General features: G+C 41.8%; 1 protein-coding gene across 8 annotated transcripts in view; it reads left to right on the top strand.

Annotated features, from left to right (window-relative positions):
* The first annotated feature begins 312 nt into the window (after positions 1 to 312).
* Positions 313 to 22,552, top strand: part of TRIM9 (tripartite motif containing 9) — a 73,947-nt gene continuing 51,707 nt past the window's right edge. For all 8 annotated transcript variants that reach the window (XM_081937160.1, XM_081937159.1, XM_081937157.1 and 5 more), the window contains exon 1: positions 313 to 1,260. In XM_081937160.1, coding sequence (XP_081793286.1) covers positions 421 to 1,260 — 840 coding nt within the window. In that variant the 5' untranslated portion in view covers positions 313 to 420. The remainder of the gene's footprint in view (positions 1,261 to 22,552) is intronic.

The raw sequence follows: 22,552 nt of genomic DNA, 5'->3' as shown, positions 1-22,552 counted from the left end.
CATGACCACCAATTGCAAGTCCGAGGATGTCTATCAGGCTCAGAGGCGCTCTCCGCCTTCCCCAGCAGTTACCTCCGCCTGTCTCTTATTCATGCAGAGGAGCAGGCGGGGGTGGAAAGCAAGGCGGCGAAGCGAAGTATCCCCAGGCAGGCGGGGGTCTAGGAGACTGCCTTGGTCCAATGGCGTCTCAGCACTCGGCGCAAACGGCCAATGATGAGCCAAGAAGGCGGAGCTCACGAAGCGGTGGGAAGGCTGCAGGAGTTCAGAGCTGGCATTGCTTATCTAGCTTGGCTCGAGGTGAGCCAAGCTGGAGACAAGCGCGGCTCGCTTGGCGGGTTCGCTGTCCGTGGTACTGAAAGCGCGCCCACTGTCCTACTGGCGGCCGCTGAACCCGCGGCTCGAAGGCGTCGACAGACCCCCATGGAAGAGATGGAAGAGGAGCTCAAGTGTCCGGTATGCGGCTCCTTCTACCGGGAACCTCTAATCCTACCCTGTTCACACAACTTGTGCCAGGCATGTGCCCGGAACATCCTGGTGCAGACGCCAGAGACGGAGTCGCCTCAGAGCCGACGTGCCTCGGGGTCAGCTGGCTCCTCATCCGACTATGACTACCTGGACCTGGACAAGATGAGCCTGTACAGTGAGGCAGACAGCGGCTATGGCTCGTACGGGGGCTTTGCCAGTGCACCCACTACACCATGTCAGAAGTCACCCAATGGTGTGCGTGTCTTCCCTCCAACTGTCCCGCCAGCTGCACATCTCCCACCGTCTTCAGCCACTGCCTCACTGGCACCAGTGCCACGCAATTCCTGCCTCACCTGCCCGCAGTGCCATCGCAGCCTGATCCTGGATGAGCGGGGCCTTCGTGGTTTCCCCAAGAATCGTGTCTTGGAAGGTGTCATTGACCGTTACCAGCAAAGCAAAGCAGCTGCTCTGCGCTGTCAACTGTGTGAAAAGATACCCAAGGAGGCCACAGTCATGTGTGAACAGTGCGACGTCTTCTATTGTGACCCATGCCGGCTGCGTTGCCATCCACCACGGGGGCCCCTGGCTAAGCACCGTTTGGTGCCTCCAGCTCAGGGCCGGGTCAGCCGGAGGCTCAGTCCACGCAAGATCTCCACTTGCACTGACCACGAGCTAGAGAATCACAGCATGTACTGTGTGCAGTGCAAGATGCCTGTCTGTTACCAGTGTCTGGAGGAAGGCAAGCATTCCAGTCATGAGGTGAAGGCGCTGGGCGCCATGTGGAAACTACATAAGGTCAGTCCTGGGTTGGGGCACTGAGTAATGAACAGAGCAAGTATGACAGAATACCCTGGCAAAGGATGAAAATCCTCATTTCAGCCTTTGTACTGGGTCCCTGTGGTCTTTCTCCTAAGTGTCCATTGATTTCTCTTCCATTTTTGTTACAGCTGTCTTTCTTTCTCTTACTTTTTCTCTAAAACAATTTTGTTCCAATCCTCCTGTCCTTGTGTACCTTTTTTGTATTGGTTCTCCATAAATATTTACGGGAGTACAACTCCCATCATACTCAGCCAATGATGGAGCTGTAGCCCAACAATGCCTGAAGGCATGCTGTGAAACATAGCAACAATTTTGGTCTTCCCTCAGCTCCTGTTTTCTTCACCAATACTAACATCGTAATCCTTCATGGCTAGATGACTCATTCATCAATCTATTAGCCTACCTTTCTTTTCCACCTCTCTCCCCCCCCTTCCATATTTTAAACATTTATGCAATGTGCAGTTTTTATTCTCATCAAAGAGCTCCTTCCCTACCTTTTCATCATTTTTTCCTCCCTTGATTTCCTCCATCTTATTCTTCCTCCTACCTCTAATGAGTCAGTCTCCCTATCTGTAAACAGATTTCACTTCCCAGTCTTTGCTTCTCTTTGCTGGACTGCTAGCTGTCTATCCTGTCAACTGATGTATGTGTTCTGAGAATGCATCTGGATTTTGTATCCAAGAAACACCTGCGCTGGTGTCACATATTTTGCCCGGCCTGCTCATCTTCTTTGTTGGCTGCTATTCAAGTGTTTGCACCAAGATGCCTGCAGTAGCAAGCAACAAGATACTAGGGGGCTTGGTGGGGTGAGTTTTACATTGACAGATGAATGCAGCTGGGGGAGGAAGAGGAAAAAAAATCAGAGCTGAGATTGCTGCATTTTCCCCATTATCCTATGCTCATATTACTACTAAAATTAACTGGCCTTCGGTTTCCTTTTAAATGTCCCTTTGTCCTCATTTAGGCAATGTTATCATGGACTTCCCTACATAATCTTTGTGCAGCTAGAGGTTGCCAGGCAGATTCTAATCCTTGAAATGAGAAGAGCAGGGCTTCTACCATCACCTAACTCTCTTTGTGCTAATATAATGGTAATGAGGACAGAGTTTATATTGCTTCAATGATGGCTGGATGATGCTAGAAAACATTATAAGTCACTAGTGAAAAAAAATGGTCTGAATATAGAAAATGGCTCTTCCTACTTCCAAATACGCAATGAAGTGTGTTGTTTATTCTATAAATGGATAAGGTATTTTGGACACAATTAAAGGAAGGTTGTGTTCAAAAAAGTCCCTTCACCAGTATTACACTGAGCACTGACATAGATCCCCAGGGTTTAGTCTGTCTTAAATTAATATCTTAGTTGGCTAGCTGATAAGGAACGGTCCTTGGAAAAAGAGGCATACAACTAAAATGAAACCTGTTGGGGGGAGACTTTAAAGGTAGCAGAATGTGTGGATGCGATGTGGAAGAAAGAAGCTGTATAAGAAGAAGCAGAAAGAAGCTGTATAAGAATAGATTTCTTTTCTGAATGTGAATTGCTTCCTCTGGCACGAGGAAGGTGTATTTGCCTATTTCAGTTTCTCCATTTTAAATTATTTTCATGTACTATATGTCAAGTCTGATGTGTTGAATTTAAAGATTCCTCATCTTCCAAAAGAACATTTACACAGAAAAAAAAACTACTTTAGATGCACTGTTCTACTGACATATGTCTATTATCCTAGTGAATCTACGTTTTACAAACAATTTCCCCAATAGAAATTTGTACATAATTCTCACAAATATACAGCATATGGGGTTTTGTGCAGATTTTTTTCTTTTTATTATGGGGGTGTTGCTTGCATAATTGGGAGAGTTATGAATTTTGAATGACAACTAAATTTCAGTTTGCATGTTGCTTTGAAAATGTGGAATTAGACATGTTTGACTCTGATTTCTCCCTATCGCTACCCTGCTACTTGGTAATGCATTTTCTTCACAAAGTGGGCTGCATATTCATGACGTATTAGGAGCAGGACCAATATGTGCAAAGCTGAAGTGGAGATTTTCAGTTCATAGGGTAGCAACACATTAGCGTTTATAATGTGTTATGGATAACACTACAGTTACAAGATATCCCCAAAGTCAGCGCAGCTTTAAGCTTTAAAAACTAAGACTGTTGGGACACTGTATAATTCTTATGACTACACCAGGTAGAATTCTAATTAAAGGATTCTACACCACATGTTGTATTTTACTTTTTTTCTCAATTCCTCCAACCCGAGCTTTTGTAAAGGGTGTTGGTTTGTTTTGAATTGAATAATAATAATAATAATAATAATAATAATAATAATAATAATAATAATAATAATAAATTATTTCTTAGCCGCACCCTCTCCCGAAGGACTCGGGGCGGCGTACAATAAAACACATAAAAACGAAAAAGACAATACACACAAAGAATAAACGAACACGTGTACATGGAGGAGGTATGAAGATAAAAAAGACAAATTAAAACATAGTTTAAAATCCCCTTATAAAAGTCTAAAAGTCACAAAAATTAAAAAAACCCGTCAGGAGCAGTGTGAACGAACTATGGTTGAGCCAGGCCAGCTACTTGAAATTGGTGCGTCTTGAGCTTTATCCGGAAGGCGCGGAGGTCGGAGGTAATCCTAATATCCGGGGGGAGGTCATTCCACAGGGCTGGGCCCGCAACAGAGAAGGCTCTACTCCTAGACGCAGCCCCCCGACATTGTCTGGTGGACGGCACCTGGAGGAGTCCCTCTCTGTGCGAGCGAATTGGTCGCAGGGATGTATGGGGCAGGATACGATCCCGCAATTGAGTTATCCTTCAAAACATAAGTGAGGAGTGCGAAAAGAATGTAATTTTTATCTCCCATTTAAATGTCCATTTCTCCTTCCCACATGCTTGTCACCCATGTCTTATTTTTTACATAGGATCTGGCTACATGGTAGCAACCTTATTTCTGAGGTAACTAGGCAGAGATATTCGATTACAAGAGGATGAATATCCCCTCATCCAGTGGGGGGTTCAGCCTGTTTGCACCACTTTGGGAGTTCCGAACAACTTCTGTTGTTAACTTTCTGAGCAGTTTGGTGAACTGGTTGTTGGAAGACATCATTAGGGCAGAGAACCAGCTGTTACATTATTTGAATCCCACCTCATCCCATATAGACCTATGGAACATACAGGAGTTTTTACTACTCCTTGCTGTGCTATCCGGGTACAGAGATAGGATTGGTATTTGCAGTGTTACATAGTTAGGATAACTTGTTTAAGTACCCCTGGCCCTGGGTATAGCCAAGGTTGCTGGATTGAAACCATGGATTAACTTGTCACTTGCCAAAGTATCACCTACTGACTTTTGGTCTCCTATTTCAGCTGCTGGTCTCATTTTTTACTCTAATACTGTGAAGAGTCAAGCAGAGTCTTCCAATGGTCTCATACTCTGTTTCTCAGTAAGCATTTTAGACTAGTATTTCTCAGACTCAACAACTTTAAGATGTGTGGACTTCAACTCCCAGAATTCCCCAGCTATTGTTGCTGACTGAGGACTTCTGGGAGTTGAAGTCCACAGATTTTAAAGGTGCCGAGGTTGAGGAATGTTGCTTTAAATTAAGGCTGAAAGGAGGGGGTAAATATGTGGGTAGAGACAGAGAGGGAAAAAAAGAAAAAAGAAAAAGCATATGCAGAAGCAGGATCTGAGAGCATCTCACTGGGGCCCTACAAAATTGGAAATTGCTACCAGAGAGCAAAAATGAACTTTTCAACTACTTTTCTTTGCTTCCAATTGGTTCTGCCTATTAGGATATATAATGCAAGAAGCCCTTTGTGGCCTCTGGCCAATAATCTTTTCCTGTCAAAATGGCAGCCTAGGACTGACCTTTGTAGATATATTGACATCGTTTCAGAGCTGGCTATAGTGTCAGGGGCCTGTTAACATGCTTTAACCATGGGAAATTGCTTCACAACCAGCACAAGAACAAAGCTCTGTTTGTCTTGGCAAAGGACAATGTTTACTGCTCAGGCAAGCAGAAGGAAGGAATTCCTCATAATTTATATCTGTCAATGGCTTACACAAGGAGCAATAGTTTAAACTATACCTTGAGCATCGGTGCAAATTCAATAGCCTTTTATTTTATTCATGTACTAATTTTATTTCATATTTCTAAGTCATCTCGCCTCCAAAGGCTTCTGGGCAGTAAACAATGGAATAAAAAAACACACATTTTTAACAGATATCAGCTGATACCATAGACTTCTTATTCATATTAAAAAAAAACCATTGTGGTGCCCCAATCAATTGGAGTTACAGCATAACGAAATAGGTTTTAGTCTGCTTATGAAAATGTGTGGGCTACTATGACAAGATCTGCCATTTGGTTAAACCCCCCCTCCCCATATAACCTGGAAGTGGAGAAGACTTTAAACAGTCTCTCTTGTGATGACTAAACTGGACCTACAGATTCTATTCTGGCAAGGTGCTACTTGTTATATCTTGGTGCTCTGCTATGTAAGGCTTTAATGACCAGAACTTCAAATTGGGTTCAAAGTCTACTGCAAGTCAGTGTTATGAGTATAGATGTTATTCTGCTCTGGTGAAATTGTCTGACCAGGATTCTGGTTACTGTGCTTTGACCCAGCTATAGTTTTGGGTTATCTACAAAGGGAGCCCCGCAAAGACTGCATTGCAGTAGACCAGCAAGTCCATAAATAAAGGCATGGATTATGGATACCAAATCATCCTGATCCAGATAATGCTATAATTGGTACACCAACCATTTCTGGATGAAGCACCCTCGCCCACAAATGTCTGTTACATGAGGTCAAGATTAATTATTCCTTCCCATTTTTTTATTCCCATAGCTTAATTGTAAAGTCAGTTAATAAATATTAGTCACACAAAAATGAAGCTGCACTTTATCACAACACACAAATATTAATCCATAATGCAGACTGGTTTCAATATTAATAGCTGGCAAAATCTACTCCTTGGCTGATCCTAGAAAACAATTCGTAGATTTGAAGGTGGAGAACTCAAGGCTGGAGGTTCCAAATGAAGCCTTCTCACATGAAGGCAGTACAAGCTACTTGCACTGTTGTTAAACAACAACCCTACATGGGTGTGTCTATGGAATTACGTCAACCGTTTGAGTTAGGACGGGCTTGAACATCAAAACCATGAATAGTAAAACTACATTTACTGTAAGACTGCAATAACAGACTTACTAGAGTACTAGGGAGGATCAAATCTGAAATGCTTTCTCTATCCTCATTCTAGCTTTGGCCTCAGATTTATCTGACCATTGCCTTGGTCAGCTAGGAGAAATCTTTCTCCTCCTCCTCTTCTTCAATGTTATCCTCACAATCCATTACAAGTTGTGACACTTCATGGATAACACTTCATCAATGCGGTTGATGAAAACATAGTCAGGAGTTGCTGTATGCCTCTGTACACATTCTCTCCCCCCCATCACTGGGGAATGCCTTCCAAGTCCATTTTGGCTGAGGTTTTTGGAAAATCTGAGCACTTGGCTCCTACAGGTGCCTCTAGCTGCTAATGCCAGACTGAACATTATAAACAAACACTTTAATTAAAAACAAAAAAACAATGGCACACTGGCACTCTGGTCAATTTAAGCCAGGAACAAGAGCCAGGTTCTGTCCACCACTGCTTGCTCATTCTGTCCCAGATGACTGTTTCTGCCAATAAAGGGTTTTGGGTAGCCATACTTTCTGTTTGGGAGATATTACTTTGCAATTTTGAGTACTCCAAGGGCTAGTGGCAGGTGCTGTCAATTTCAACCAGCAGTGCCATCCTTTTGCAAAACCTATTCATATATTCATATTCACGTTCTTTAAAAATGGTTAGAGAAGTCGTGCTATTCTGAGCTTAGTGGGACATGAGGACTAACCCTCTACACTGGCACCTGATATTTGGGTAAATATAAAGGTGGTTAAACCCTGCATTATGGATATGCAAGAGATGGTGATGGTAGTTGCCTGACTTGAAAACTGATATACAGGCCACTCTTCTTATTTATTGTTCTTCTCAAGTACCTTCTCAAAACCCACAAAAAGTGTCTCATTTTGGTGAAATTCTTGATGTAGTTCTATCCATTTAGCATGATTGTTCTGCTCTTTGTAGCCCTTAGCAACGTCCCTGTCCCACACAGACGTATTGTATACTAAATTATGTACATACTATACACTGTATATTGTTGCAGGAATTGGGTATGGCTAGTCTAGAGAAAAGAAAGACTAGGGGTGACATGATAGCAGTGTTCCAATATTTGAAGGGCTGCCACAAACAAGAGTGGGTCAACTTATTTTCTAAAACCCCAGAGGGCAAGACAAGAAACAATGGATGGAAACTGACCAAGGAGAGAAGAAATTTGGGATTAAGGAAACTTCCTAATGGTGAAAACAATCAACCAGTGGAACAGCTTGCCTTCAGGCATTGTGGGTGCTTCATCACTAGAGGTCTTTAAGAAGAGACTGGACAGCCACTTCTCTGAAATGGTATAATGCTTGAGCAGGGGGTTGGACTGAGGGACCTCCAAAGTCCCTTCCAGCTCTATTCTGTTTGATTGAATGAAATGCAACCAAGGTATAATTGCTCACATTTAACCCATACCAGCACAGCTTAAAAATCATAATCATCCCTTTAAAGTGAATTAAAGTCATACTATTTCTGTTTTCCCTGAATGATCAACTGTAGGTCTATCAAGAACCTAAGATATATCAAGGGTTTGGTGACAATACACAGCAGCTAAGATTTCAATAGGCTTCCAGTCTTGCTTGGGTTTTCTGCTCTGTGTATAAAGACAGCATATTTCCTAATTATCGTTACATGCAATCTCTTTCTCTTCCACATATGCAAACACTTGGCTGCGTTTCCTTCCAACTTGCTTTTCTAAAAGCCCACCCTCAGCCAGCCACAGACCCAGTGGGACCAGAGAGAATGCAATTTGCTCATCAAGCAAAGTATAATTAAAGCTAAATGTGGAATCAGTTTGGTTGGGGGAGTGAGGATGCTTGGATGCCAAACCAATTAGTATTAGGCACAACACTGTGCAAATGTTGTGGAGGTTAGTGCACAGGAATATAATCATGCCCCCACAGACCCTTCATCCATGCTACAGCTTAACATACTCTGTGACCCATATCTGAACAGCACATGTGAGGAACACATACTTATACTTGCAAGAAGGAAAATATTAAGGTACAATCAGTGGTGGGATTCAAATTTAACAGCCAGTTCTCCGCCCTAATGATCAGCTGGGTAGGCAGGGCTTAGTGGTCATGTGACTGGGTGGGCATGGCCAACTCAATGTCACTCACGTCGATGGGCGCTTCACCTTAGCGGTTACAATGTAATAAGGGTTAACTGGAGAGGTAGTTTCTGTAAGCAGGGGAATAAAGATTAGGCTAGAAACAACACCAGTATGTTTCCTTCCTGCCTTCCTTACAGGATTAGCCCTGTAAAGTGTAAAAACACAAAAGGAGATTTCTTCCAACAACTGGTTCTCCGAACTGCTTAGAAATTTAACAACTGATTCTCCCAAATAGGTGCGAACTGGCTGAATCCCACCACTGGGTACAATTGGGCATACCTCTCTTCTCCATGCTCCAGTACAGCCAAAAGGGCCTGTAAAAGAGATATGCACATTTAACCTTCTCGGACAACCAAATGCCAGAAAAACATTGTACGCTGAAGAAAAGGCAATACATTCCTTTCTGGAACACACACCTAACTATAGTACTTCATTCTGCACTCTATTTTCCTTTTACATTTGAAGCTGGGAGCCTTTGGCTGAATGGCTGGTGCTTTTAACTAATCCTCTCTCTGTTCTCTTGCCCTTTCCCTTCCTCCATCCAGCTCCTCCTGCTTTCCTTTTAGCTTCTCTCCTTCCCTCGAGGCTTTTTCCACTCTGCTCCAGTAATCTCATTTCTCCCTGAAGCAACAGTGGGCATCGAGGCACAAAAGAGGTCTTGCTAATTACAATCTGGGGGTGGCGGGATTTTCTTCAAGGTCATCTGAGCTCAGGAATCCCTTGGATGTGAAAGGCGAAGTGGACAGTACAGGAATCCGACGGATGGGAAATGTCAAAGGGAGCCGCAGATGATTTAGTCAGATTGTGTTAGAATATTTTTCAAGAAGAAACAGAAAGGCAAACAATTTCATCTCTCTCAAAAGCTGAAAAAAATAATCAATCCTTCTAAAAATAACAGAGCAGTTGAATGAAAGATGCCAGGAATGAATGAGAAGAGGGGGAGCGGGGGGGAGAATATTACTAAATTGTCCTCATACCTAACAGACATTCTTGAGGAAAAATAATGAACTTATTTGTTTCTGCCTGGATTGTAAGGCCAGACTGGCCCTTATTCTTCCCATTTAAATCCTATGAATGGTCTCTTAGCTTCTGATTACAGGTAGTCCTCAATTCACGACCACATTTGAGACCAAAATGTATGTCATTAAGTGAGAAATTTGTTAAATGTCTTTTGCCCAGTGGTGAAATTCAATTCTTTTTACTACTGGTTCTGTGGGTGTGGCTTGGTGGGTGTGGCAGGGGAAGGATACTGCAAAATCTCCATTCCCTCCCCACTCCTGGGGCCAGCCAGAGGTGGTATTTGCCGGTTCTCGGAATTACTCAAAATTTCGGCTACCGGTTCTCCAAAACCTGTCAGAACCTGCTGAATTTCACCCCTGCTTTTGCCCTATTTTACGGTTTTTCTGGCCACATTTGTTAAGGGAATCACTGTAGCTCTTAAATTAGTAACACAGTTGTTAAGTGAGTCTGGTTTCCTGATTGACTTTGCTTGTCAGAAGGTCGTAAAAGGAGATCACAGGTCTCTGGGACACTGCAACCACTTTTTCAGTGCCATTGTCACTTCGAACTGTCACTAAATCAGCTGTTGTAAATAAAGGACTACCTCTATTTTAAAAGCCTTTTGGGTGTGTGTGTGGGGTGAGTGTGCCTTCAGAGTGAGTGTGCCTTCAGATCGATTTTTGGCTTCAGGTGCCTTCCTGGACGAGCCCCCTCCCCCCCCCAAGTTTTTTTGGCAAGGTTTTTCAAGCTTGCTTCCTAGGGCTGAGAGAGAATGACAGGCTCATGATCACTCAGGTGGCTTTGCTTAGGTGCAGGATTAGAACTCGCAATCTCCTAGTTTCTAACCTGCTGGGTTCAAATCTGTCCATATCATGTGGATTATTTAAAGAGATGAAATAAGGATGGTTTGCAAGGGTAGAAATATATGGAGGGATGTAGTGAGTAGTAAGACTATGAACTAATATTGAGTTAAATTTATATTTACTGATAAAGAAATAAAGGGAGACGAGTATAGATCTATTTCAAGCTATTTAGCTCTCATTTAGCCATACCCTTCTGGGATTTGACTCTGGGCTGCTTGCATATTAGGTAGATGTATTAACCTCTAAGCCACAGGTTCTCTTCGCGTTGTCAGCTGTATCAGAGGAGAGATTATTATTTTTTTCTATCAGGGCAGCCTGGTCTACACAAATATGGGATGGAGCATACTGCTTCCCTTTTGCCTTTCAGCCCCAATCCAGGAGTCTTCGCAGGCAGTCGCTTTCACATTTTTTGACCTATGTTTCTGTTCTTTCTCTTACATCAAACCTTTGTTTGATTTGGTTTACCAGTCTTATTCCCTCAGTTTACCCTGAAAGGGAAGAGCATGGTGGTATGCAATATGTGGTTTCAAAGCTATGTTCAGAACTTCATTCAGTGAATGGCTTTTTTTCTCCTGGTAGTTATGCAAATAGTCCCATTCCATTATTCAGAAACTGGGCATAGTAAGAACCAACTTCAGTAACACTGGCCAGAAACAATCATGTACACGTCCTTCTACATTTTATAAAGGTAACACTTTATGTCATGAGTACCGTGGCTTTCTATACACCACTTTAAAAGGTTAGCATCCTTAGCTATACCCTGGATATATTTTGGCCTAGTAAAATCCCAGGTGCCTGCTAAGGGAGGTCAGATTTTATAGCCATCTTAAATTATACCTATAAAACAAATATGCATACAGTATACTCATTGGCATCGTTAGTTCTATTGCTTGTCGAAATGATGTTCCAGTTTCAGTGGGCTTTAATTTTCACTTGCCATGAATGTTTTGATTTTAATTTTTGTTTAATTAAGTTTAATTTGGGGGTTTATCACTGACCTTTTATTGTATTGGTATTGCTGTTAGCCCACAAGAGTGATACAAATAATTAAACAAATTAATTTCTCTGACATCTAAAATTTTAAAGTGCTTTGCTTGCACACAATTCTATGTAAACAGGCCAATCAAAGTGCTTTAAAAAAAAACACTTGGCTTTTGTAATGCTAAGTTTCGTGCCTTTTATTAAATCTTGAAATTGAAAGCTGCAGTTGCCAGAGCTTAGATGCAATTGTGTCAATGATTTCAAACAGCAACAGCATTTAGACTTATATACCGCTTTACAGTGCTTTACAGCCCACTCTAAGTGGTTTATAGAGTCAGCATATTGCCCCCAACAATCTGGATCCTCATTTTACCCACCTCGGAAGGATGGCATGCTGAGTCAATCTTGAACCTGGTGAGATTTGAACTGCAAAATTGCAGGCTGCCGGCAGTCAGCAGAAGTAGCCAGCAATACTGCACTCTAACCACTGCGCCACCGCGGCTCAAAATTGATAAACAGGTCATTGTTGTACACACTTATCGTAATTGGTTAAATGTATTGTTTATTTGTTTATAACCCACCTTTATTATTTTTATCAATAAGGCAGTGAGCATACTTAATATTTCTTCCATCTCCTATTTTCCCCACAACAGCAACCCTGTAAGGTAGTTGGACTGAGAGAGAGAGAGTGACTGGTCCAAAGTCAGCCCAGCTGGCTTTCATGACTAAGGCAGGATTAGAACTCACAGTCTCCTGATTTCTAGCCTGGTGCCTTAACCACTAAGCCATCCTGGCTCCTTGATCCTTTTCCAACAGAAATCTTGTGATGCCAGTTCTGAAGCAGCTTTGGGTGAGTCTTCGCAGTAGACCAGAATCACCTGAAGAAGCTTCCTAGGAAATCCAAGAACTGAGAATAATGAATATCTGTGGGAAAAGGTTAGGAAGCCATAATCCAAAAAGTTTCATCAACAGCAGCAATTTAAAAAAATAACTATTCACGCACACCTTGGTCACCTTGTGACTTCATCACAGAGAGTCCCCGGGCAACCATTCGAAGTTACAATGGCATTGAAAAAAGTGACTTATTATGACCATTTTTTCCCATTTAGGATCATTGCAGCATCCACATGGCGATGTGCTCCAAATTTGGACATTTGACACCTGGCATGAATTTATGATAGTTGCATTGTCTCCATATGGTCACCTTTTGGGACCTTCTGGCACAGAGACTCAATGGGGAAGCCAGATTCACTTAATAGCAGTGTTACTAACACAACAACTGCAGTGGTTCACATAACAACTGTAGCAAGAAAGGTCATAAAGTGGAGCAAAGAACACATAACAAATGTCTCACTTAGCAGCAGCAATTTTGGGCTCAATTGTGATCATATATTGAGCACTACAATACACTATACAGGAGGTTGCCCAGAAGCTTCCATGGGCAATGATGGGCATCCTTCAGTATATCCATGTAAACACCTCTGGCTTCATGACCTGCACTGGTTGCCAGTTTGCTTCCAGATATGACTCAAGAAGTTGTTTGTTACTATAAAGCCCTACATGGCAACCAGGGTTGCTTGCACCCCCTGGGGGTGCGAGATGATATTCCAGGGGGTGCAAAAACTTGCGTTTAATGTCAACTCATAAAGTTGCCATGGTGAGGAAAGGGGGTGGGAGAGCGCATTCCATGCATACCTTCGGCTAGAGTCGAATCTCAAATTGCCACAGCAGGCTTGTGATGTGTGCACCTCATTGGTGAATGTGATTTTTGACACAGACTGAGGGAAAGGAAGGAACAGGAGTAAAGTTCAGCCATAATTCAAATGAGGTTTAGATCTGACTGCAAAGCAGTATTGCCGAAATGGTGCTCCTAATAAATGACTGGATTTCTTTTGAAACTTGACTCAAGGCTAATGAATTAATTAGGACATCTTTTGGAAACCTGACAGATAGTCAGATCTAAACCTCATTTAGAAATTTCAAAATTATAGTTACGGTAGAACCTCTGGTTACGAACATAATTCATTCCATAACTTTGGTCGCAAACTGATTTGGTCGTGACCTGAACCTAATTTTGGAAATTTGGCGCTTACAAAAAAATGATGCAGAAGGGGAAATCGGTGGCGGAAAAAAATTGCGCATTTTTGGGTCAGAATCCGATTTGGTCGTGGTCAGAAGCATTCGTGACCAGATAGTGTGCATAGCCTATGCCTGACTACTTGGAAGTAAGTATTATTAAATGAAATAGAAGTGACTCCCAAATAAACATATATAGGATTGCAGCTCTATTCTAAACATTGTCAGAGAATGACTGTACATTTCCAAGAATTCCCCCTCTCCTGAAAACAAAGGGACTATGTACCCACTCACCCACCTCCCTTATCCCTTAGTTTATGGGTGATTATAGATCTAATTCCTACACTCCTTGGAATTGCTTAACCCCTAGAAAGCTTCCTTATTATAACCCCACCTCCCAGAGGTGCTTTTCTTTTTACATTTCTTTGTGGGGAATTAAATGGGGCAAGGCTGATGAATGGTGTCATTATAATTAAAAAAACCCAGCCACTGGCAAGCATGTTCTTAATGATGACATTGCTGTAAATTGTCCACAAAAGAAGCATTGCATTGAATGTTCGTGCCAAGCTAAGGTCATGGTCATTTTCCTGTCATTTCATGGTCATTAATTTTCTGCTTCATCCATTTGCTTTCTCGTCTCGAAACTCTTTTTTTTTTCCTGAGCAGGTGGGAAGGGGATAATGGAATGGGAGGAAGAAAGAACAGGGTTTTAACCTAGTAATGTTTCCAGTCACTGAACACAAGGTGATCTTTCCAATTCCAACGACCATTCCTGACTCATATTTTTTTCCGTTTGCACAAATTAAAAAGAGAGTGAAATGGAAAGAATGAAATCCATCAGCTAAAATGAGGATAAATTTTACAAGAGGGAATAAGGTTCTTAGGACAGATTTGTCAGAGTTTGTTGCAGAAATCAAATCCAGAAAGCACACCCAGGTAACTGATTCAGCAGGATTCATTAACTTCTCTTTATATATAATATAACACATAAGATATATATACAATACCAAGAGTGGTTCTTCCAACGTGGTAGAGAGGAGCTATTGGTTCAGTTCCAGCAGCAAACTAGTGTTTTGCTTTAGCACAGAAGTTAACCAGAGGTAGTATTCAGCAGGTTCTGACCAGTTCTGGAGAACTAGTAGTAGAAATTCTGAGTAGTTCGGAGAATCAGTAAATACCATATCTGCCTGGCCCCACCCCCATCTATTCTCTGCCTCCCGAGTCCTAGCTGATCGGGAGGAAATGGGGATTGTGCAGTAACTTTTCCCTGGAGTGGGCAGGGAATGGAGATTTTACAGTGTCCTTCCCCTGCCACGCCCACCAAGCCATCCCAAGCCCACAGAACCGGTAGTAAAATATTTTGAATCCCACCACTGAAGTTAACCTAAGACATGTCCAGACTCCTAGCAAATATTGTTGAACTTTCCAAACGGCCCTCATTGGCTGACCCAGTTGCCATGCCTATTCATTGGCTGACCTTGTTGCCTATTCCAATCTATGAGTATACTCAGACAAGATTTTCTAAAAATGTGGTGGATCTTCCCTCAGCTCAGTGAATGTTTCAAACATCAGGTTGGAGAAATACCACCATGCTTTTCCATTGACCTTCCCATTGGGCCTAAACTTGAGATTGATCATGGCCTAATTTCAAAAACCCTTTGAAAGAAAGTCAAAGGACATCCCAACAGTGGCTTTAACCATGCCCACTACCAGCATGTTCTCTATGAATAGACTTACTGCCCTCTGGAGAGAAAAAGTCTTTTCACCCTTAGACTGTGTGATTCCAAGCTGAACATATCAACATTGCCAATCTCTCATCTTCACCTACAGCCTCATTCTGAAACTTTTTCTCTTTGCTTTTGTTTCTCATTGTTAAAATAATTAACATGCCACCTCTGCAATGATTCCCATGCAGACTAAATAATGCAACCAAGATCACTATCTGACCCTACATGCCACATTGAACATAGTAGACCAGAAGTACAGTGTACCTTTTCCTTCTGAGAGCCCACAAACAAGAGAAACCTGAAGATGATGGGCTTTTTCTGTCTTCGACTCATTCTCAGCATTTAGTTTTTAGCATCCCCTGCTTCTTCCCATTGAATCCTATTTAACTATCACAAGGGAGCTACCTGATATTGCCCTGCATCAATATTTGAAATCTTTTTTTTCAAATCAAATCTTAAACCTAAAGCAAACATTATTTTTGTACCAGATCACATTCTTTAGGGCAGGAATCACAATCTTAGAACAGGAAAATGGGAGAGGATTAAAAAAAAGGTATCTCCATATTATATACAAACATCTTTTCCAAAGTTTACTTTCAATTGTCTTTTCCTTGCAATAAAAAAGTTCCCATGATTGTTATCTTTATGTTGCACTGAAGAGAACGGAGCCTTCTGAGCATTTTCCAAAAGAGGACAGTCAAGTTGTGAAAAATATTCCTTTTTTAAAAAAAATATTTTTATTTATTTGTTATAAAAATGTTAAATCAATGTGTCTACAGTGTGGCACACGGGCAGCATACATTCCAATACAAACAAAACTGATCAGATTACATATTATTATTTCATTCAATCAACTTATGTAATTTCCATAACAATATACATCTGTATTAGGTTACAATCTTTCATTATTCAGTTATTCCACCTATTTCTCATTATTACTTTCATTTTATCAAACAAAAATATAGTACATTAATATTTGATTTATTTCTATCATTTAGTCTAGGTTTTAATCGTATCACCCTATAAAAAGATTTCCTCTTCTTTCCTGTCTAACTTCTAATCATGTCACCTGCTTACAAGAAGAGAAAGAAAAAAGCATAGAGAGGGAGAGAGGGGGAAAAACAATTCAAAACAGCAACCGGGAAAAGGAATCATCCTTCCATCATCACTTGCCTGATTTATACTGTAATTGCTATGCTTTAAAAGAAAGAGGGGGAAAAGGAAAAACAAGTCAAAATAACAATAAGCAACTGAAAAAAAGAGCTCAACTACCCATCATCTCTTGTCCGCTTCAAAGCCTCAGTTGCTATGCTTTTTTTTTAACCTGTCTCCCCCATTCCTCTCTTGAACCTCTATATCTATTTATACTTAGAAAAATATTCCTAAAGCAACTTCCCAGAAGATGTCTTATGGAAATTTTGGAGGGATTGTTTTATTTTTATTTTTTTTAATTTCCTTTCCAACCTGTTTTGGGTCCAGGAACCAAACACTGGGAACCAGAAAACTTCCTGAACATGAGACCTTCCAGAGGGATTGCAGCTCCCAGCATTCCCAGACAGTGTGGTTAATAGCTTGAAATGCTGGGAGTTGCAATATCAAAACATCCGGAAGGCAGCAGGCTGAGGAAAGCTAAGCAAAGGGTTGGCCAACTCAGTAAGGAAATAACAGTTCTTCTTCTTGGAAAACATGGAGATTGCCAGTTTAATGGTTCCTGATACTTGTTTGCCTTTGAGTCCTGCTGATTAATCTTAAAGGTAAAGGTTCCCCTCACACATATGTGCTAGTCGTTCCTGACTCTAGGGGGCGGTGCTCATCTCCATTTCAAAGCTGAAGAGCCAGCGCTGTCCAAAGACGTCTCTATGGTCATGTGGCTGGCATGACTAAATGCCAAAGGCGCACGGAACGCTGTTACCTTCCCACCAAAGGTGATTCCTATTTTCCTACTTGCATTGTTTATGTGCTTTCGAAGTGCTAGACTGGCAGAAGCCAGGGCAAGTAATGGGAGCTCACACCGTTACGTGCCACTAGGGATTCAAACCGTGGAACTGCTGACGTTTCTGATCGACAAGCTCAGCTGTTTTTGATGGACATTTTGGATTCAAGTCATCCAGATAGATTGGACTATATCTCCTCAGGCCATACTAGCTGAGAATTCTGGGAACTAAGTCCAATGTATGAAGAGGGCACCAGGTTGGGAAAGGTCACATTGAATCACCTTCTTAATGCCCAATTTACATAATGCAGAAGCAATTGATTGCAAAGAGCAGATAACTAAAGTGAAGGTAATTTGCCACCCTCAGCTCTATTTAGTGCTTTCTTGTCATTTTCCACTCTAGCAATCAAGCCACCATCTTGACTGAAAGAGCTTGACTGCTAAAAGTGTATAGATTATAAAAATAATTTTTTAAAAAAAGAAATTTCAGTTCTGAAGCAACTGCTCTTTTCTCAGAATTGCTCCAGGAACCATTCAAGAGAGACCTACGGACAAAAATACTCCTTCCCCTTTACCCCATTTGGTATGGGGTTAAAAATAAAATTATGCCTTTAATTAATGTGGTGGCTGAGTGGCTAAGATGCTGAGCTAGTCAATCAGAAAGGTCGGCAGTTTGGCAGTTCGAATCCCTAACGCCGCATAACGGGGTGGGTTCCCATTACTTGTCCCAGCTTCTGCCAACCTAGCAGTTCAAAAGCACATAAAGAATGTAACTAGAAAACTAGGAACCACCTTTGGTGGGCAGGTAACAGTGTTCTGTGTACCTTCGGCATTTAGTCATGCCAGCCACATAACCACAGAGACATCTTCGGACAGCGCTAGCTCTTCGGCTTTGAAATGAAGATTAGGGCCGCCCCCTAGAGTCGGGAACAACTAGCACGCATTTGCAGAGGAACCTTTACATTTACCTTATCAACATACATCCCTTCTGTCCCTTGGTTATGTAAGTCTACATTACTATCTCAATCTTCCCATTCCACAACCTCTCATATTATTGATTTGAAAGGTGGGACGAAAAGACCTAGAATTTAAACCCTGGGGGAGAGACATAAACACAGGCTATGATTTCTAAGTGCTGCAGAAAGCAACTCCTGAGTGTGTTCATTGTTGCCTGCAGTGAAGTAGTTAATCTAGCTGTATTGGGGCTGCCTGCCTGAATGTGGGTTAAATGTCAAGTTAGTTGTGCCATGTTAGCTTTGAATTATGGCATTTCCACTGCATGTGGCCTTTTCATGGTTAACCTTGTGTGGAAGAGTCCACATAAAAACAATCACCAGTAGGCAAACTGGTAATTTTTTGAAACTTTTTTTTTTAAAAAAACTGCTTTTATTGTTTTTATAAATAACTGAAGGTGGCAAACATACCTAATTCTCCTTCCTCCTCCTATTTTCCCCACGACAACAATCCTGTGAGGTGAGATGGATTGCGAGAAAATGACTGGCTCAGTGGTGGGATTCGATATTTTTTAACTACCTGTTCTGTGGGCGTGGCTTGCTGGGCGTGGCAGGGGAAGGAGACTGCAAAATCCCCATTCCCTCCCAATCAGCTGGGACTCGGGGGGCAGAGAATAGATGGGGGCAGGGCCAATCAGAGATGGTATTTACCAGTTCTCCAAACTATTCCAAATTTCCGTTACTGGTTCTTCAGAACTGGTCAGGACCTGCTGAATACCACCTCTGGACTGGCCCCTGGGAGAGAGTCTCCCACATATGTTTCATGCCTCAAGCAGGACTCAAACTCACAGCTCCCGATATCTAACCTAGTGCCTTAATCACCCAACCAAACTGCATCTATTTTTTTAAATGTGCAAAATGCACTGCACTAACATTCCAGTCATCTATTTATGTATCTTATTCCAAAGAAAACATTGTTGCTGAAGCCATTCATCATTTTAGTTTCCTAAACACATCTCTAGGTTTCCTTGAAACGTAGAGGCATGACTGGAAATACATATTACATTTGCGATTAAACCTTTGCTTTGCAGCTTGATCATTATGAAAAAATTATGAGAAACAGTTGAGGAACAGTTGGATGAGCTGGGTATGTTTAGCCTGGAGAAGACAAGACTGTAGGGAGACATGATAGCTGGGCTGACATAACAGGAAGCTGTGTTGCAGAAGGTGGAGCAGACATATTTATTTGTTGCTTCAGAAATCAGAACAAGAGGCAATGGGTTTAAATAACAAAGAAGTGTTTTTGCTTGGACATCAGGCAAAAAGTTCCAACAGTAAGAGCTATTCCAGTGAAAACTAACCTTTCCTGTCCAAGTCCCCAAAGCGCGTGTGTGCGCACACCCAAAACCTGAAATGCAATGTGTGCATGCCCCGCGCATGCCCCCATGCATATACACATCCCATGCGCATGCAGCCTTGCGCACAGGCCCCAACCCCCACATGTGCATGCAGTCCTGCCCCTGCCTCCTGCACATGTGCAGCGGAGACCCAAAGACCAGCTGGCCAGTGGGAGGCATGCGCGCATGTACGGGGGAACTGAACTAGGAACGACGGCTCATGTGCCCACAGAGAGGGCGCTGTGTGTCACCATACCACGTGTGCCATAGGTTCGCCATCACAGAGCTATTCACTAACAAAACAGCTATATCAAGAGGAGGTGGACTTATCTTCACCAGAGATATTCAGCAGTCTGGATGACCATTTTTTGGGGACTGTATATAAGAGCCGTGGTGGCGCAGTGGTTAGAATGCAGGATTGCAGGCTAATTCTGCTGACTGTCGATTGTCAGCAGTTTGATTTTCACTGGCTCAAGGTCGACTCAGCCTTCCATCCTTCCGAGGTTGGTAAAATGAGGAGCCAGATTGTTGGGGGCAATAGGCTGACTCTGTAAACTGCTTAGAGAGGGCTGTGAAGTGGTATATAAGTCTAAGTGCTATTGCTATTGTCAGGCACAAAGAGTCAGGACCATGGATCCTGCAGTTCAGAAAGATTTATTACTCAAGCCTATACATAAGAATCTAGTCAACACTAAATTGGTGCTAGATAAGGTTAATGAGATTCAAGGGGAGTTGGACTTAGATCATTTATGACAATCCAAGGACTCCCAAGTGATGGTGTGTTTAACTCAAATTAATTTCAGCAATAGAGTAGTAATTGTGCGGAACACCCTACCTGATCCCGTTGTTACTTCCTCTAACCCTTATACTTTTTACCTTAAGCTGTCTACCGTGGAGCTTACACATTTGTTAAGAGGTCCCTAAGGGGCCGTGCATATGTGCATCAGCATGCCTACCGTCCCTGTCCTACTCTCCCATTTATATGTACTCTTCTTATGTGTGTATGGCTATGTTTTGCGGAAGAGGGGGCGGTTTATAAATTTAATAATAATAATAATAATAATAATAATAATAATAATAATAATAATAATAATAATAATAGTTGACTACATACTCAGCTGCTGTAAAAAAATCGCGCAGACTGACTATAAAATGCGGCACAATTCAGTGGCACAAATGATCCACTGGAATTTGTGCAAAAATTATAATATTAAAACAGCAGCAAACTGGTGGGAACATAAGCCTGAAAAAGTCGTCGAGAGTCAGATGGTCAAGATCTTGTGGGATTTTCGCATACAAACTGATAAAATACTGGCGCATAATACACCAGACATCACACTGGTTGAGAAAAATAAGGTTACAATCATAGACATCGCAATACCAGGTGATAGCAGGGTCGCCGAGAAGGAATATGAAAAAATCGCGAAATACCAGGACTTAAAAATCGAAATCCAACGATTATGGCACAAACCAGCAGTGGTAATTCCAGTGGTAATCGGCACACTGGGTGCTATTCCAAAAGCACTGGAATTACATTTAAAACAGTTAAAAATTGACAAAATCACCATCAGTCAAATGCAAAAGGCCGCACTGCTTGGATCTGCACACATATTACGAAAATACGTTACAACGTCCTAGGCCCCTGGGTGGGGCCCGACTAGTAATTAATGCCGAATCCGGCGAAACAACTGGCCGCTGTGATACACTTCTGTTGATGCAATAATAATAATAATAATAATTTATATCCATTTATTTGTGCCATTTTTTCATGTGTTTTCATACTTGCTTCCTTGTACTAGTTGCCAAATAAATAAATAAACAAACAAACAAACTCCACTCTCCAGTTCTGCTTGCTCTTCTCCTACATCAATGTTCTAAGCAAGGAGTGGATTCTTGCACTGGGCAAGAAATTGGACTGGAAGATCTCCGAGGTCCTTTCCAAATCTTTTATCCAATTAATATTCTAAACAATTTCAATTTATTTTGTAATTAAAAGAACCCGAATATAATAGAGCGATAGGTTTGTGTAGTAGTGAAGGCAGCATGTTAAAAACCCAACTCTAGTGCTGGGCACAATACCAGCTGGAGGACCTTGGGACAGGCACTTTCTCTGAACCCCGGGAAAGAGATGATGGCAAACCACTGCCAAAAAAAACCTTGCCAAGAAACTGCAGGGACTGGTCCAAGCAGTCAGCCAGCAAGTCAAGGAATCAAGACTTGAATTCTCCATGAAGCAGGCACCAAGGAGGGCAAGAAGCCCATCACATGCTAAGGGAGATGACATCTGACTTTTAGCACCCCTGGGCGTCACACTGAAAGATCCAAGACTTAGACAACAATATAATTTAGAGACCCAAGACTTAGAGCAAATACAACCATTTATGCATTTATGAGGACCAGGCAGAAGGCTATCCCCACCAGTTTCCATCTTCTATCACCCATTTAACTTCATAGACAGCCCTACAAGGAAGCACGGATGGCCACTTTCGGTTCAGTTTGTAGGCTATACTAATTGTATATTTCAAAATACAAAGTATGGGCAACGTAGTTCAGGAGGAGACAATGTTTGCAAACATACCTATAACATAGTTGTTAAGAGAGCAAAATCGTTCAAAGCATGTTCTTTTTAAAAGACCACAATTACAAAATTCACAGGAATTATTTAAAAAAATACTGTGATAACGTATTAGAAGTACTAGTTGTAGCAATCCAAGATAATGATGTCTGCTTTTCCCCCTTCCTACTTGGAGACTTATCTGTTCTGTGGCAAGAGTTGGGAGTGGGACAATTATGTAGATTTATTGACATAAACAACTAGGAATCTTGAAAAAGTTTTTAAAATTAACGTATGTGTTATTTTGTAGATCAACATTTACACCTTTCCCAATCTGATTGGGAATTGAAGCAGGCTATAGATCCCAATATCATCAATCACTACAATATTGCCTTGAACTGATTACTCAACTATAATATCATATTTAAGGAAGACATCCCCAAG

The sequence above is a fragment of the Natrix helvetica genome (assembly GCF_964273705.1).
Source record: "Natrix helvetica genome assembly, chromosome: 1".
In the NCBI taxonomy this organism is placed as follows: Eukaryota; Metazoa; Chordata; class Lepidosauria; order Squamata; family Natricidae; genus Natrix; species Natrix helvetica.
Note: the sequence above shows the minus strand (reverse complement) of the source record. Positions and strands in the feature narration are given on the sequence as shown.